Genomic DNA, 17893 nt, shown 5'->3' on the forward strand with positions numbered 1-17893 from the left:
GTACAGAAGAGTTCCTGTACGGGACCAGGGACAGAAGTACCAGATGGTCGTTCCACAATCCCTGGTGTCCGAAATTCTGAGGTACTTTCATGATAATCCCCTTGGTGGTCACCTGGGTCAGCTGAAGACTCTATTAAAGGTGTTGGGAGTAGCCTGGTGGCCGAATGTCCGCAAAGATGTGTGGGCACATGTCAAGTCCTGTATACCCTGTCAGCAGTACAAAGCGGATAACGCCAAGCCATCAGGACTACTGCAGAGCACAGTAGTTGAAAAACCGGGAGTGATGCTGGGTGTTGACCTCATGGGGCCATTACCTAGAAGTAAGAAAGCCAACTGTTACCTCCTGGTGGTGGTCGACTATTGCTCTAAATGGGTGGAAATGTTTCCCTTGAGGGACAGCAAGACACCCCGTCTGGTCAAAATCCTCAGAGAGGAAACTTCTCACTAACCTCTGCAACACATGGGGGGTTGTTCAGAAACTCACAACCAGTTATCATCCACAAACCAATCTGACAGAACGATTCAACCGGACCATTAAAGCCATGATTGCATCATATGTCGGCAAACACCACAACACCTGGGACCATTGGCTGTCAGAGTTCCGTTTCGCCCTCAACACAGCACAACAGGAGAGCACTGGACAAACCCCTGCTGAGCTGGCTTTGGGCAGGAACCTCAAAGGCCCACTGGAACGGCTCATCTACAAGTCACCATCACCTGCACAGCGAGAGGCCTACAACCTGGTGGAGAGACAACAGAAAATGCTAGAGGAGCTCCAACGGAGAGTGGGGGTGCACCAACTTAGACAAGCTAGGTATTATAATGCCCGCAGAAAAGATGCGCACTTTCAGCAGGGTGACCTAGTCTGGGTCAGGTCCCATCCTCTCTCTAGGGCCAGTGATAAATTCTCTGCTAAGCTAGCGCCTAGGTGGGAAGGGCCAGCTAAAATTACAAAAAAATTGGGGCCTGTAAACTACAGGGTAGGGTGGAACAACCCACAAAAAGAGGATACAGTAAATGTGGTAAATTTGAAAAAATATTTTGGTGTCTTACCTGAGTAGCCTCCGGCTGGAGGGGGGGTCTATGTGACACTAGGCCACATATTTAATATTTTAGGATACACTGTAAAAATATTACCTGGTTTCAATATGTAAAGAATTCACAGGTATAATGTGGTGATCCTAAAGTAATGTTCCTACCTTAATGTGTACCTGTGGCCTTATATTTATATGTATTTATTTTATATTTATGACTGTTATTGTTTTCTGACCGGGGGATCGGTGTTCCGCAAATCAGCTGACGTGCCTGTCAGCTGACGGGATGAGGTTCGAGAGGTTTTAAATACAAGGAAATGAATGAATGGGGGGCGCGTAATGAATGAATGGAGGGAGTCTGAGAGGGACCTCTAACAAACGCCAGTCCAACTGAGAAAGCTTAATACTGGAAAAGCTGTAAGAACCACTGGACAAAGTCGACAACTCTTGCCGACTCTTTGGATACGTTGGTAAGAGCGATTTATATTTTTTGCTGGAGGTTTTTGTTACGACCTGGGTCATCTTGTTTTTCTTTGCCTGTCTTTTTCCCGGATTGCCTATTTTTTCCCCGGACGTAAGAGACAGTTGCTTGCGGAGTTTTGTTCGGGGACATCGGGGATTTCGTTTGGATATTCTTTTTGGTTTGCTTTGAACTAGAGGGAGAACGCGCGAGTGTGCGCAAGGGGCACGCAAATGGAGGCCGATTATTAACGCGGTTATCAGATCACATCGGCGGAAAAGACTTGGGGAATCTGGACTGTGGGTTTATTTGAGGGTTGTTTGGTGAATGTATATGGAAATATGAACAGTTTGAAAATATATGGGTTAATGTAATTCCCTGAGCTATATCCTCGTTATGTGTATTATTATTAAGTTGTCTCAAACGAACACAATCAATGTGCTTGGTTCTCAAATTAAGAAACTCGCGTTTCTATCGTAATAATTGGGCTAAAAGATTAGTCGAAGTGTTACAAGGGTCTTAGGCTCCTCAAGGGGCGGTAACCCTCGGACACCGTGGTGGACACTGGTGGTCAGGGAAGCCGTCCGATTGAAGAAGGAGGCCTTCCGGGATATGATATCCTGGGGGTCTCCTGACTCGGTTGCAGGGTACCGACAGGCTCGAAGGGCTGCAGCTGCTGCCGTGTCGGAGGCTAAGCAGCAGGTGTGGGAGAAATTCGGAGAGGCCAAGGAGAAGGACTTTCGGTCGGCACCAAAGTGTTTCTGGAAGACTATCCGGCACCACAGGAGGGGGAAACAGGGAACCATCCAAGCTGTGTACAGTAAGGATGGGACTCTGTTGACCTCAACTGAGGAGGTTGTCGGACGTTGGAAGGAACACTTTGAGGAACTCCTGAATCCGAATAACACGCCCTCTATGTTGGAGGCAGAGCTCAAGGTTGATGGTGTTTCGTGGTCAATTTCCCTGGTGGAGGTCACTGAGGTAGTCAATCATCTCCGCAGTGGCAAAGCCCCAGGGATTGAGGAGATCCGGCCAGAAATGCTAAAGGCTCTGGGTGTTGAGGGGCTGTCATGGTTGACACGCCTATTCAACATCGCGTGGGAGTCGGGTACAGTGCCAAAGGAGTGGCAAACCGGGGTGGTGGTTCCCCTGTTCAAAAAGGGGGACCAGAGAGTCCCCCTTTTTGAATTACCGGGGTATCACACTTCTCAGCCTCCCTGGCAAAGTCTATTCCAAGGTGCTGGAAAGGAGGGTTCGGCCGATCGTGGAACCTCAGATTGAAGAGGAACAATGCGGTTTTCGCCCCGGACGTGGAACTACGGACCAGCTCTTCACTCTCGCAAGGATCCAGGAGGGGGGAGGGGAGTATGCCCATCCGGTCTACATGTGTTTTGTGGATCTGGAGAAGGCGTATGAACGGGTCCCCCGGGAGAAACTGTGGGAGGTGCTGCGGGAGTATGGGGTAAGGGGGTCTCTCCTCAGGGCCATCCAATCTCTGTGCTCCCAAAGCGAGAGCTGTGTTCGCGTCCTCGGCAGCCAGTCAGTTTCGTTCTTGGTGGGTGCTGGTCTCCGCCAGGGCTGCGCCTTGTCACCAATCCTGTTTGTGATATACATGGACAGGATATCGAGACGTAGTCGTGGTGGGGAGGGGTTGCAGTTCGGTGGTCTGAGGATCTCGTCACTGCTTTTTGCAGATGATGTGGTCCTCATTGGATCATCGGCCTGTGACCTTCAGCACTCACTGGATCGGCTGGCGGCCGAGTGTGAAGCGGCTGGGATGAGGATCAGCACCGCTAAATCTGAGGCCATGACTCTTAGCAGGAAACCGGTGGATTGCTTACTCCGGGCAGGAAATGAGTCCTTAGCCCAAGTGAAGGAGTTCAAGTACCTCGGGGTCTTTGGCCGGAGAATCGGAGCAGCGGGGGCGGTATTGCGTTCGCTTTACCGCACCGTTGTTATGAAAAGAGAGCTGAGCCGCAAGGCAAAGCTCTCGATCTACCGGTCGATCTTCGTTCCTATCCTCACCTATGGTCATGAGGGTTGGGTGATGACCGAAAGGACGAGATCGCGGGTACAAGCGGCCTAGATGAGTTTTCTCAGAAGGGTGGCTGGCGTCTCCCTTAGGGATAGGGTGAGAAGCTCAGCCATCCGTGAGGAACTCGGATTAGAGCAGCTCCTCCTTTACTTAGAAAGGAGTCAGCTGAGGTGGTTCGGGCATCTGGCAAGGATGCCCACTGGGCGCCTCTCTTGGGAGGTGTTTCAGGCACGTCCAGTGGGGAGGAGACCTCGGGGAAGACCCAGGACTAGGTGGAGAGATTATATCTCAACACTGGCCTGGGAACGCCTCGGGATCCCCCCGTCAGAGCTGGTCAATGTGGCCCGGGAAAGGGGAGTCTGGGGCCCCCTGCTTGAGCTGCTCCTCCCGCGACCCGACCTCGGATAAGCGGATGACGATGAGATGAGATGAGATATATATATAAATACACATGCATATTTATAGATACTTATTTATTTCGTTATATATATTTATTTATTTATTATATACGGAGACCACCAGACCTCCTCGAAGCAACGAAAATGGTCTATTAAATTCAAGATGGGTGCATGGGCGAGAACAAGGATATAGTGCCATACCGTCAATATGAATTTCATTCATATATATATATATGTATAGGCTATGGTAATTTCACGGATCCCTGTGAGACCAGGTTGACTCGGTCGTTGAGACAGGGATCTGTGTGTGTGTGCCACGGAATATGAGTGTCATTAACTTGCATTGGAGCAAATTCCGTTGGCATATCACAGACAATTTAAGTGATTCCGCGAGTCCACTGTCACACCAAATTTGTAACGGGTGCCAAATTTGTTCCGGGAACGTAATCCATAAGTAATCCATTCTAAACCTGCCTGGCAACTAGGGTTGCCAACTTTCAGAAATTAAAATAAGGGACGCCCACCACGGGCCGACTCCTGTGGGGCGGGGCGCCCGCATTAGTGGTATGTTTTATTTTGTGCTGGTGTTTTTAGTAAAGGGTTGATCAAGAAAGCAATTAGTCATACTTAAAGCTTGAAATGCTTTATTACCACATAACATTCTCTTATAAAGTGCAGTCAATTAAATCTTGAATGAAATCTCTTTGTGTGGCGTGTGCAGCAATGAACTTTTAAAATATAAACTAAATAAACTGAGAACTTCATGTTACTTTTTAAGTGCATAACTATAGGGACTCTCTTTGAAAAATTTTACAAAAAAAACCAGTACAAATAAACAACAAAAACACTTATAAACTTATGTAAAAAAAGAAAGTGCAAATCATTACTCCTTCCCTCAACATTACTCCTCCCCTCAAAACTGTTACTTCTTTTTCCAGGTGTACTTCTTGTTACTCCTTGCAGCACTGAGTAACTCTTTGTCTTTCAAAGCGCTGTTGTAAAACTCTGAACAGGACTGCTCAAAGTTGAGAGTGATCAGGAGCTCACTTCTCATGAGCTCTGTGGAGCACCTGTTCCTGCATTCACTCCATTTGTTGGCCATTCTGGAGAAGATCCTTTCCACACATCCAGTGGATGCTGGGAAATGATCTAGGAAATGTATGTATATTAAAGAATAAAGGTTTTCTTTTAACAAATGTATTTATTTATTTATTAACTGTTAATCCATTAGTATGATTTGTTCTTTAAGTGGCCATATATAATATTTATATACTTCTGTATATTAAATAAATGGTCGTTCATTCAACTTTTGAAACTCAACATCCTAAACATCAATCAAACCACAACAGTTTACTAAAATAGGCTCTGCCCATGCACTGCGATGTTCTGGCAAAAGCACAACCAGATAGGAAATCAATCACAACATAATGTCTCATACCGTATCAACCTCAGGAGATGATTGGGGTATGAGAACTGTGACACTGACGCTTGGGTCTTCTGTGATCTTTCGTGTCTGCAGTGTTGCTCTCCTGTTGCATGCTGTCTGATGTCAGACAGACCACCGTGCGCCACTGAAAACACTCGCCGACATATTTTACAACTTGCCTTGTAAACATCTCCACTGACGCTGTCCAGCCAAGGATGTGCGTCTTCCCACTCACGTCCGTATTTCTGCAAGCGTTTACGCTTTTGAGGACGTGGTGGAGTACCGGGTGTAGTGGGCATTTTTAAAAGGCGCGGGTTTTGTGAGCAGCGTCGGTGTGTGGTGTCTGTCGCTAGGCAACCGTGACCACCACACGCATGCGCATACACACAGATGACCGGAGCGGGTCTTGCGTAGATCCCGCCGCGACAATTTTGCTGACCGTAGTACCGTATTCCCTGTGTTTTGTTTTGATCATTGTTAGATTTAGTATTTGTGTGTGTGACAGACATGTGTATTGGAGATTTATGGAAATACGGAACAAATTACGTCCCGTATTGGTTCAATACGGGACGCAACATTTAATTGCCAAATAAGGGACGATTCCGTATTTTACGGGACGGTTGGCAACCCTACTGGCAACAGACGATCGCGGACGATCGCGTCGAATGACGTAGGAAGGTTCAAGAACATTCGCAAACTCGTTAATTGAGCGCGACAAGACAGGTAACACTTATTTTACAGACTACATTTATTAGCATTCCTCACTTTATATTTGTATTGTATTTAATTGTTTAAACGCATTTAGCTAGTAACCTGAGTGTTTAGCCTGTAGTAAACCAAGTGTTTTACGTTCTCATAGTCTAGCTAGCTAGCTTGTCTTCATTTAAGATTGATTGATTGATTGATTGATTTAAGGTGTATAGGTTTTTGTTGTTGATTGATAATGGTGTCATTCAATTCTATTTTGTTGTATCTGTCGTCTCAGATGTATGAAGCAGGTTCCTCTCTCACGGACGGCAGATCCGGAGGGATGCAAGAAAATTCACTCTTAAAGGTAGTCTGTGATTAAAAAAATAACATTTTATGCAGTCCGTCTTAATTCATCTTCCATTTTAACAAATTAGTAGGCCCCCGCAATGGAAACTGAATTGAGTTATAATAAGCAATCCACAGCTGATGCAGTGCTGATATATGTTCTCTCCCTCTTTAGGGAATTGTATGTACTACCTTGGGGAGAATTGCGATTCAATGAGGAGGGTGATCCTCACTGAGAAAGAGAAGGTTGAGGTGCTGACAGAAGTCCATGCTGGCCACTTTGGAATCAAGAGGATGCTATACAAGATCAACCAACGCTTCGACTTGAAGGAAATTACCAAAGACGTTCATGAATGGGCAAGTGACCAATTTGTTGAAGTTGTGTTTGATCCAGATGAGCTCTAATATTTCCTGTGATACGCTGAGGCACATGAGATTTAAAGAATAATTTATAGTGATTGCCTTATATAAGTAATTGTTCATTCAAAATACTGTGACACGCAAAGCAAATCGCCTCTTCTCTAGAGCAAATTATTAAATCTGTTGTGTTCAATTTCCTTGTGTTGTAAAGGTGAAAACCATTATGTCATGCCAGAGGTTTGAGCGAGTGAAAACAGAGGCACCAGAGTTGAAGCCCATCAAACCAAAGTCACCATGGCATATGATTTGTGAGATATCTTGCTTTTGGGTTCTGTGAAATGGCTACAACCTCTCAAAGTCATAGTTTAATTTGCATTATTTTCTTAATGTACTGAATTGCCTTTTCTATCTCTCTAACGTCATGGCCTGGGGGCATGTGTTTATGTCTGTCCCTACCCTAGGTGTTGACCTAATTGGACCATTCAAAGCCTCAAAGAATCGGAACCGCTTCTGTCTGACAGCAACTGACTTCTTCACCAAGTGGGTGGAGGCCAGGCCCATCAAGGACGAGACTGCAACTGCCACATCACAGGTGTGTAAATCATAGCAACATTTGCAGTGTAGCCACATATTGTGAATGCAGAATGTTGTTACAACCGACAGAAAAGTTTGTTTTTTCTTTTTTTGGGGGGTGGGGTGGAGAATGATTTCAGCTTCTTTTGATGTTCCACAGGCTATGATGGACATTTTCTACACCCATGGTTCTCCTGAGGTCATCTTAACAGACCAGGGTCGTGAATTCTGGAACAAGGTGAAGTATTTACACATATAGATGTGTCTTTTAACAGTGATTGATTAACACTGGCAAACAAGAAATCTAATAAATGTTGAATTCCTTAATTCAGGTAAACAAGTCCCTTTTTGAGGAATTTGGTGTCAAGCACCGAATCACATCAGCATACCATCCTCAGGTATAGTGTATATTATGTCTGGGATAATGTACAGTGAGAAGGTCATTATTGAGAAATAAACCCTGACAGGGTGATGCAGGACCCCGACGCGAATATGATCAGAATGGCGTCCATAGCAAAAGTCTGTTATTCATAGCAGCGGTCTGCTATACAGAAATAACAGTCCGTAGAATGCCGTAATTGACCAATCAGAATCGAGTATTCAACAAAGCTGTGTAATAAAGAAATATAACTGACATTAAAGAAAGATCGATAAGCTTCTAAATAATGTTACTATTAACTTATACATATCTGTGACACTCTTTCAATTCTCTATTCCCCTTGCTTTTACTTTGCTGTTATTACAGACCAACGGACTGGATGAGAGGACCAATCAGACACTGAAGAGGTCCTTTGGCAAGACCCGTGATGGACAACAGGAGAGGTGGGAAGACAAATTAAAATAAATAGTTTTTTCAAATAACTGTTGTGTCCAAGCCTCTTCCAGGTATTCGCCCTTTCCTCTGATGTATGGACGGGAGCCACGTCAGTTTTCAGAGGTGTGTAGTGGTTGACTTTTTCATATTACCATGTTAACAATTTCTAAAGCAACATTTTTACTTTACTCGAGTTGAAATATTTCAACTTTTCTGCAGCAAACGTGTGATGACAGCCAATCAGCGTTCAACAGCGTTACCAAAGCTGTGTTTCAAAGCTGCCCCCCTTCAAAGCCGCAAAAGTTTTGCGGCGCAGCAAAACTTGATTTGCTGCGCCGCAAAACTTCGGCGACAACACGTACGGGCAGAATCCTCCCCTCTTACACTTCCTATTTACTTCTACGCAAAAATCAACATATTGCGTCATCTTGAACAGGAATTGTTGGAGATCGATACGGATCTCTCCAGTCTCCCCAGAAAAAAAGGGAATGATGCACGACCATTCAGAAATATGAGTGGGTTTCTAACAATTCAAAGCTTAATGGGAATGGGTGAAGTTTCCCTTTAAACAGTAATAGCTTAATGTTATGGGGATAACGTGAATAATAATAAAAAACATTTACCAGTTAGTAAATGCCTGCTCACCTATCTATCTATCTATCTATCTATCTATCTATCTATCTATCTATCTATCTATCTATCTATCTATCTATCTATCTATCTATCTATCTATCTATCTATTATCTAAATTAAATTAAGGCAATTAAATTAACACAAGCTAGCTAGACTATGATACACTTTAAACACTCAGTTTACTAGCTAAATTCGATTAAACAATTACGTACAATACAAATATAAAGTAAAAACAAGTGTTATCTAGCGATCCATTATCTGTAATATGTTATTTCGTCTTTGGCAACATGAGCGGGAATGTTTTTTGAAACCTGCCTGGCAACGGACAACCCTTTACGTAATCTGTTGTTCGTTGCCTGGCAACGGACAACTGATTACGTACCCGGTACAAATTTGGCACCCGGTACAAATTTGGTGTGACAGTGCCAAATTTGTACCGCCTACGCAATCCATACGTAATCCATTCCAAACCTGCCTGACAACAGGCGATCGCGTCGAACGTTGCCTGGCAACGGACGATCGCGTCGAATGACGTGGGAAGGTTCAAGAACATTCACAAACTTGTTCATTGTGCGCGACAAGACAGATAACACTTATTTTACAAATTACATTTATTAGCGTTCCTAACTTTATATTTGTATTGTATTGTATTGATCTATTTCCCTACACAGTAATATCTAAATGTTATGGGGATAACGTGAATAATAATAATACAAAACCAGTTAGTAAATGCCTGCTCACCTATACCATCTATCTATCTATCTATCTATCTATCTATCTATCTATCTATCTATCTATCTATCTATCTATCTATCTATCTATCTATCTATCTATCTATCTATCTATCTATCTATCTATCTATCTATCTTTTTATTCCATTTTGTTCCACCGACAGTCGCCTCTTGGGTCCCTTATCAGTCGATTGATCCATGATGAATGAAACAATTGCCTCGCAACTGGCTGTTTATATCTAGCCGGTGCCATGTTTGGGGGTGTGTCCGTGCCGTAAAGCATTTTCGAAACTACAATCTGACTACATTTTCGAGGCGCGATTGGATACTTCCGCTGCGTCACATCCGGATTGTGTCGGTCCGAACAGAGCAAGTTGCATCTGCGCTTTTTCCTTGGAGAGGCGACATGGGGCAATGACACACCCACCAAACGACCCAGAAATGGTTGCAGAACCATCAGAATAACTCATCCTGCATAATTAATGTGATTTTGGCTAAAAAAGTTGCATAGTGGGCCTTTAAGCTTTGTATCGTTAGAAACCCACTCATATTTTTGAATGGTCTAGCATCATTCCCTTATTTTCTGGAGAGACTGGAGAGATCCGTATCAATCTCCAACACTTCCTGTTTACAATGACACAATATGACGATTTTTGCGTACAAGAAAATAGGAAGTGTAAGAGGGGATGATTCTCGTAAGACTACAACCACTAGTCCCAACCCCCTCTAGGGGGTGGGACCCACTGACGCTACGGACCTATTAGAGCAGTGCCAGTGGGTGGGACTTCACCAGCAGAAACTAACATCCACAGCGTCCGAAGCTAAACTAACAGAGGCTGTTGATACAACTGAAGTACAATGGCGGAGGGTACTGGATCTGACATAGAAGATGGCACCATGCAAAAGTTCACCATTTCGAAAGAAATACAAACAAGGACTACGGTATTTTCCGCACTATAAGGCGCACCGGATTATAAGGCGCACCTTCAATGAATTGCCTATTTTAGAACTGTTTTCGGTAACACTTTAAATTAAGGTACTGATGAAGAGAAAGTTCTCTCACGGACACGTCGGACAGCTAAATATTTGATTTAATCTTAAGGCATGATCATGGGAAAAGTACTGGCAGCAAAGTTACCAAGAACACATTCGATGAGACAATAGATTCACAAGATTCTTATAGGGAACATTAACATTGTGGGAAGGAAGTGGGAGTGACCTTAGGCCATGTAAATTTGTAATACAATGGGTGGGTATTGGACATGTCTACAGGTTTGGCTCTAAACGAGTTTACACAACAAAGGAGTCAGTCGATTGGCCTGGTCACAAAACCAGACTTACTGGCTCCAGTGGGAACTTGAATACGAATTAACTTAAGTTACAGGGAGAATGTATACAGTTCCTTCGAATGTAATGATTATATAAACAAGGTTAATATAATTTGTATGTGATTGTATATTTATAGTTATGATTGATATTTCCACGACAGGTACACATATTAATCATAAACTAGCGGCTTACTACAATGGATATTAGCAGTACATTAGCCCTTTATTATCCATTATAAATGATTAATTCATACTTTACTCAACATGACCATCTTCTGCCATTAACAGACCACTTACTACAAGTTTCTCTGATGTAACCCCCTAATTACTTGATAATTGATGGTAAATAAGGACCTTGTTGACCATGAATTATGATCTGAACAGACAAAGGTTTAGTAAGGGCTTTATTAAGTGTCAGCATCTCATGAATAGTTATAAACCCTTTACAACACATCATTATTATGGTCTGTTCTTGTGGAATAAAATGCATAACTACATGTGTTAATATTTTCCATATACCTACATATTAAGCCATTGTAGGTCAGAATATGTTCCCTCTTCTAAAGTGGGATGTTGTTCATATTTAATTCATGGGTAATTCAGTAAGTATTAAGCCTCACATGTTCCCTATTCTAAAGTTTTCCCCTCTTCACACTTAGTAAATCATAATCACTGCACACGATAAGTTATAAACCCTTTACAACACATAATTATTCTAGTCTGTTCTTGTGGAATAAAAGGCAAAACTACAAGTGTTAATATTGTCCATATACCTACATATTAAGCCATTGTAGGTCAGAATATGTTCCCTCTTCTAAAGTGGGGTGTTGTTCATGTTTAATTCATGGATAATTCAATAAGTATTAACCCTCACATGTTCCCTATTCTAAAGTTGCCCCCTCTTCACACTTAGTAAACCATAATTACTGCACACGATAACAGATAAGCAGATTGATAGCCAGCAATTATTTTATTAATGAAGAAATTTCATTAACATTTTAAATGAAAGAAAGTCATCCACTAGGACACAGTAACAAAACATAATTATACGCTTAAAAAGGCGTAAAGAGAACAGAACACATCTTCTAATTCAACTTAAGGGGTGTAACTTTACAGTTTCCGGCTGGGAGAGAGGGAGAGAGAAGAGCGAGGGGAAGAATGAGAGAGAAGAGTGAGAATGATTGAGAATGGTAGATGGAGAGAGAAGAGTGAGGGGGGAGAGAAGACCCATTGGGAAAAAGGCCATGTGATGTGACACACCTTATCTTATGGTGTGTGTGTGTGTGTGTGTGTGTGTGTGTGTGTGTGTGTGTGTGTGTGTGTGTGTGTGTGTGTGTGTGTGTGTGTGTGTGTGTGTGTGTGTGTCTCCTAGCTAGGTAGTGAGTGAGTGAGTACAGTATGCAAGTAATTCCTAATTCTAAGCACGTTAATATTGAATAAGCAAAGGAAGAAGTTTTCCCTTGGACTTCATGTCCTCGACGATAGCCTTTTTTTGTTTTGATGTGGGATGCACACTTCTTGGCGAACTGAGCCAATGTTTCGTTCGCAGGGTTGTACTTTAAGGTCAGGAACGTGTCAGGGTCTGCAATCTTTAGTTCCGCGATTGGAGCAGTCATTTTTATGGTTCCCCGGTCCACGTTGTTGATGTTGAATGCCTCCGTCATGGTGCGCACACGCTTAAATGTTTTCAGCACGCGTTTGTATCGTTCCACGACTTCATCTGGCCCTTTGACTGACCACAAAAAAGAAGAAGAAGAATGAAACTGCAATGTTACTCTTATTTTAATGAGCATATTTTGCATATAGCATAATTTCATTCACCCATTGCTTATCATCATACTTTTAATAGCGGATAGTCACACACTTGGTAGGGGTTTGAGTAGAATAATTCTTACCTCTCATGTGAGCTCGCCCAGACAGAGCCCGAGATGATGTCCGTTTGGGTGACCGAGATTGACGATGGCGTTTTTGGCTTCTGGCTTCTGGGCTGGCATCTCTCTCTGAGGAGTCGCTGATGTTTGGAGAAGACACCAGAAGGTCACCTTCGTCCATGTCATCATCCTCCTCATCTTCCACAGTGTAGTCTTTAAAGGACAGAAGAGGACACAAGAACAGCTTGTGATCAGAACAATTTTCCCCACCTCTATAAAACCTATTTTCTTTACGTTTATACAGGGATGCAAACACATGTATGGTCTAAAAAGAAAGCTCATCAGTGTTTCCCCTTGACTCTGTCCACATTTTTGGTGGTGGGGGGTTCTACAAATAAGAAATAAATAATGCTGACATTAATGACACATTATGTAGCTCTAGGCTTGGCTTGTGGAGGCCCTGATTGGAATGAGCTTTCTTCATTGAAAAAATCTAACTTCCCCTGGATTTCCATGGTAAGTTGCTCCAATATTACTCACTTGATGTCTTCTTCAGGATTTGTGAGCGAAGAAAGTTGCGCTCTTTTTCAAGCTCTTTAATTGTTTTTTCTTGCCACTGGATCTTTGCTTCGAGAAAGTCTACAACCGACACTGATCCTTAATAAAACATTACCACAAAATATTAAACATAATTATGACAAAGCCAATGATGCAATAACATGCAATAACATGCAATAACATGATGGTAGAGAATGACAACCATTACCTAATCCACTGCTATTGCTGCTGCAACTGGGTGCCACACTTTCATTATCTTCAGGACATAGACAGAATACAACAATGAATACATGAATTAAGAATTTAAATATATTCTTTTACCTGTAAATCTATCTACATAGATATAGATATTTAGTATATGCTACGCGTGAACCTCCTAAGATGGCGCAATTTGATTGGTTTGCTATCTCGGGATATTGGGCAATATCCCATGATTGAGATCTCAAATTCGGGATATTGTGGGGAGCGTGTGTGACGGTCGTCTTGTCACGCTAATAAAAACAAATAAACCGCTAATAAAAACGAATATATCCCAGCAAAAAGTGTTCATGTGTAGTATAGATTAAAACAATTATATACAATTATACATGTGTAGTATATGCTAAAACAATTAAACATGTGTAGTATATACTAAAACTATTATGGGGATATTCCCCACTATTCACTGAGCCTTCGGTGAATAAATGTTAAATATATATAAAACCACACGCTCTGTGTCTGTGGCACCCTCGCATAACCACGCCTCTGCGATACCGCTCTCGGCCACGTGATTTTGGCGCGGTTTCAGACTTGCTAGGGCATGCACACGCTACGGGCATGCACTACTAGATGACAGAAACAACAAGAAAAAAATTGAAATTACCTGCATCCGGGATTGCATCATGTTCTTCTGAGATTCTAGCCATAGCTGCCTTCTTCTTTGCCTTCGGCTACATGGAAGGAAAACAAATTTATAAATAACTGCAAAAAAAGTAAAAATAATATGCCTAGTCATATACCATGATGATTGAAATATAGTTGATATACTTATATTGTTTATAGACGGTTGTAGTGGCCTAAATCAGACTAAGAATAATTTCACAATATCCCGAATTAATCAAATTGCGCCATTTTAGGAGGTTCACGTCTAGCATATACTAATATACAATAAGATTAACCTTGTAGTTGGAAGTAGGCTACTGCAGCGGCGGACTGATATGAATAGGCACATACTAGGTGTCCTGACTGCAGCACGCTTCTCGGTTTACGGTCTGCTGTAGTGAATTGGTTGCAACACCGGAGCAAAGTAAAAATCCGCCGCTGCTGAGAAAGTAGTCCCTAAAAATGTAATACGCTCATTACGACGCAAGTATAGTTTTATTTTGAACATTATTCTATCAACACAGACATTTACATCGATAGTCTGGCGTTATAATTTATTTGCCTCGGGTGTACTGTGGAGTGGATAAAACTGGCAGGCCAGCAGAAACCGTCGACTTGCGCTGGCTAGCCTATCACCACCAGCGATCTCTGCAACCATAAGGACTGAATTAAACGTGCAGAAAATGGTCTCCAATGATAATAAGACACTGGCTCACTTGGAAATTAGGTCCGATGTCCAAAATTCCGAACTACCCCTGTCAACTTACCATTTCAATACAGGACGGCTACAGACTGTCTTGACTCGATCAATACCAAAGCAGAAAGGAAGAACTTTCGTTAGTTGCAGATTAGTCAGTGTAGGTCCTTCTTGGTTATTGGATAGGAATAAGAGGAGGTACAGCTACTGAATTACGGACTGGTGGTTAGATATGCCAATCATACCTACCAGGGGTGTGTCGCACATTAACGCGCTTTTTTTTAAGGTGTGCAAAGCTCATTTGAAATTAACTCCTTTGTCAGATGTTTTTATCAATATGGTGTCACATTATGATTTTCTACGACGGATATAGTTCAGACAGTGCCCCCAAAAAAAACACACGTTTAATCTTTGGTTAATGAAAGCAGGTCTACTTCGAAAATCAATTAGATGCCCATCTTGCCCTCATCTAATGCAATTGAAGAAGCCATACGGCAGAAAGGATTCGATATGGTAAGTACAATAGTAGTATAAAATGTGGCTGCAATGAATTTAACATCATTACCGGCAAAGCTTGGCTGTTCTGGTTGAATGGACAACACACGTTATGTTGTTAAATCATTCCAGAATAGGATTGAGCTTTTATGCTATGTAATTTGGCCATTAACTTCAGTCGTTAATCATCAGGGTATGTCGAGATTCATGTCACAGAGGGAAAACGTTTGCCAGGTCCATCCGAAGTGGCTCAATGTTTGCGAATTCTCACGTTAAACTGCAAACCTGGATGCACTTAATTTACAGGTGAGAGGCTAACCTAGCTAACTGGCATAGACACAATTCAAAGGTAGACTTTGTTTTGTTCTCATCATGCTGTTAGTGGGTGTTCTGCCCATTTCTGCTCCCTTGTCAGATTTTGCTACCGTAGTAGGACTCGATAGCGAAGTCTATCAAATCATGGTACCCATCAAAAAATGCTAACTTACGTCACAAGCGTATTTGATCTGTAGAACAATCGCCTTTATCAAATAATGCTCCCACTGCATAATCACGTTATTTTACACCACTACTCACCCTATGCACACTGTAAGAATATGGGGAGCATCTTTTGATGCTGGTTTATAACGTCTTTATTGAAGATTTCAGGCGAACAGTATGTGGATAGACCAATTGCCTGCAGAATCACATTATTTTACACCACTACTCACCCTATGCACACTGTAAGAATATGGGGAGCATATTTTGATGCTTGTTTATAACGTTTTTATAAACAAGCATCACCACTCCTCTTCAATACACTTTGAATTGCATGGTGTTAGATTATACAAATACAGACCTGCAGCCTATGTATCTGTGTGTCATTCTATGCCTGAATGAACCGCATTGGAAATAATATAGGCTGCTGAATTAAACAAAAATTCAACACTGAATTAAATTTATATTTATTTGGTTACAGATTTTCCCAAGGCCTTCGACTGCGACAAGTGGACATGCTTCAGGAAGGGATTACTCGGAGTTCTGCAACTCTAACTAAACTTGCAGACAAGCTGCGAAGGGTTTGCAAATCTGCAATGAAGAGAACGAGACAGAGAGGCCAACAGACTATTGGTGGAAGAAGAGAAATCGTTCTGATCGATGAAAGCAAATTTGGCCATAAAAGAAAGGTATGCTAATTATTTACACACAAAGATTATAATCAGGTCTGTAAAAGGTGTAGGCCTGTGCAGTGAATTGTTTGTGATTTATTTTAGACTGGTTGTCAGTTGACTAGCCGGATAACATTCTAGTTGAAGTTAGACTGAATTTAGAATTTGTTTAAGTGAAATATGGTTAATGTACATCAATGTCAGGCCCGCAGACTTAATTTAAGTACCCCTTTTTTAAGCCATTCCACATCACATTGCTTTGAAACACACATGCAGGGGAACTTACATGTGTGTCTCTATCACCAGGGATTAATTGTGCTGGTTGTAAGGATACAATATCAACTAAACTATTCATTGTCAAAGACCTAAATATTAGCCTGCATTCTAGTGTTTGTCAAATGTATATAGACCAAAACACTCTTGTTTTTTTCTCTTTCTACAATGATTACAGAAACATTATGCTTTTCATAGATGTTCATAGATTTAATTTTAATCGTCTGAATATGTGAATTTCAGTACAACAGGGGACGAGCAAGCAACAGAAGTTCCTGGGTGTTCGGAATGCTAGGCATCAAGGATGACAGAAGGAGGCATATTTTGAAGATTGTGAGTCGCCGTACGGCCAGTCATCTAATGCCCCTTATCAAGAAACACGTTCGGCGTGGAAGCTCGATAATTTCAGATGGGTGGAGGTCTTACCACCATCTTCAGGATGAGGGTTTCAATCACCAGACTGTCAACCACCAAGAATGTTTTGTTGACCCCATCACAGGTGCACACACACAGAATGTGGAGCGTCTTTGGGGTGTTTGCAAATCCACAATATGGAGACTGAGAGGCAACCGCACTCAAAATTTGTTGCAAGATCACTTGGACGTAATTGAATGGACTTACTGGCGTGGAAATCATCAAAAATATGGACCACTTGGAATGCTCTTGCATGACATTCGAAAAAAATATCCATCTTAAATGTATGTTTGTGTTTACCATCTGTGCTCTCCAGGAAACAAACTGTTCACTCACTCACAACTCACAACCTAGGTCACACAGACACACAAACACACGTGTCACACACACACACACACACACACACACACACACACACACACACACACACACACACACACACACACACACACACACACACACACACACACACACACACCACAAGATAAGGTCGTTCCAGGGGTCACATCACATTTTCCCACTGGGTCTTCTCTCCCCCTCTCTCTTCTCTCTCCCTCTACCATTCTCTCTCATTCTCACCCTCGCTCTTCTCTCTCTCTCCCCTCTACCTTTCTCTCTCATTCCCGCCCATGCGCTTGTCTCTCCCTCTCTCCCAGCCGGAAGCTGTAAAGTTACACCCCTTATGTTGAATTTGAAGATTTGTTCTGTTCTCTTTGCGCCTTTTCAAGCGTACATATTATGTTCTGTTA

General features: G+C 42.3%; 1 protein-coding gene across 1 annotated transcript; it reads right to left on the bottom strand.

Annotated features, from left to right (window-relative positions):
• Positions 1-11736: 11736 nt before the first annotated feature.
• Positions 11737-15633, bottom strand: LOC130390969 (coiled-coil domain-containing protein 106-like). The gene is made up of 7 exons (XM_056601152.1): positions 14885-15633; positions 14119-14185; positions 13465-13512; positions 13239-13355; positions 12723-12911; positions 12308-12559; positions 11737-11753 (listed from the first exon to the last, which is right to left on the bottom strand). The coding sequence occupies exons 1-7, from the start codon at positions 14885-14887 to the stop codon at positions 11737-11739; spliced, it is 693 nt and encodes a 230-aa protein (XP_056457127.1). The 5' UTR covers positions 14888-15633.
• Positions 15634-17893: the final 2260 nt, after the last annotated feature.

The sequence above is a fragment of the Gadus chalcogrammus genome, chromosome 10 (assembly GCF_026213295.1).
Source record: "Gadus chalcogrammus isolate NIFS_2021 chromosome 10, NIFS_Gcha_1.0, whole genome shotgun sequence".
NCBI classification, from domain to species: domain Eukaryota; kingdom Metazoa; phylum Chordata; class Actinopteri; order Gadiformes; family Gadidae; genus Gadus; species Gadus chalcogrammus.

Bases quoted from the DNA above. Each gene is read 5' to 3' on its own strand.
- LOC130390969 (XM_056601152.1), bottom strand. The intron at 13,356-13,464 runs GTAATGGTTGTC...TGTTTTATTAAG, and splicing joins CAGCAATAGCAGTGGATTAG to GATCAGTGTCGGTTGTAGAC. The intron at 12,560-12,722 runs GTAAGAATTATT...TTTTGTGGTCAG, and splicing joins TGGGCGAGCTCACATGAGAG to TCAAAGGGCCAGATGAAGTC.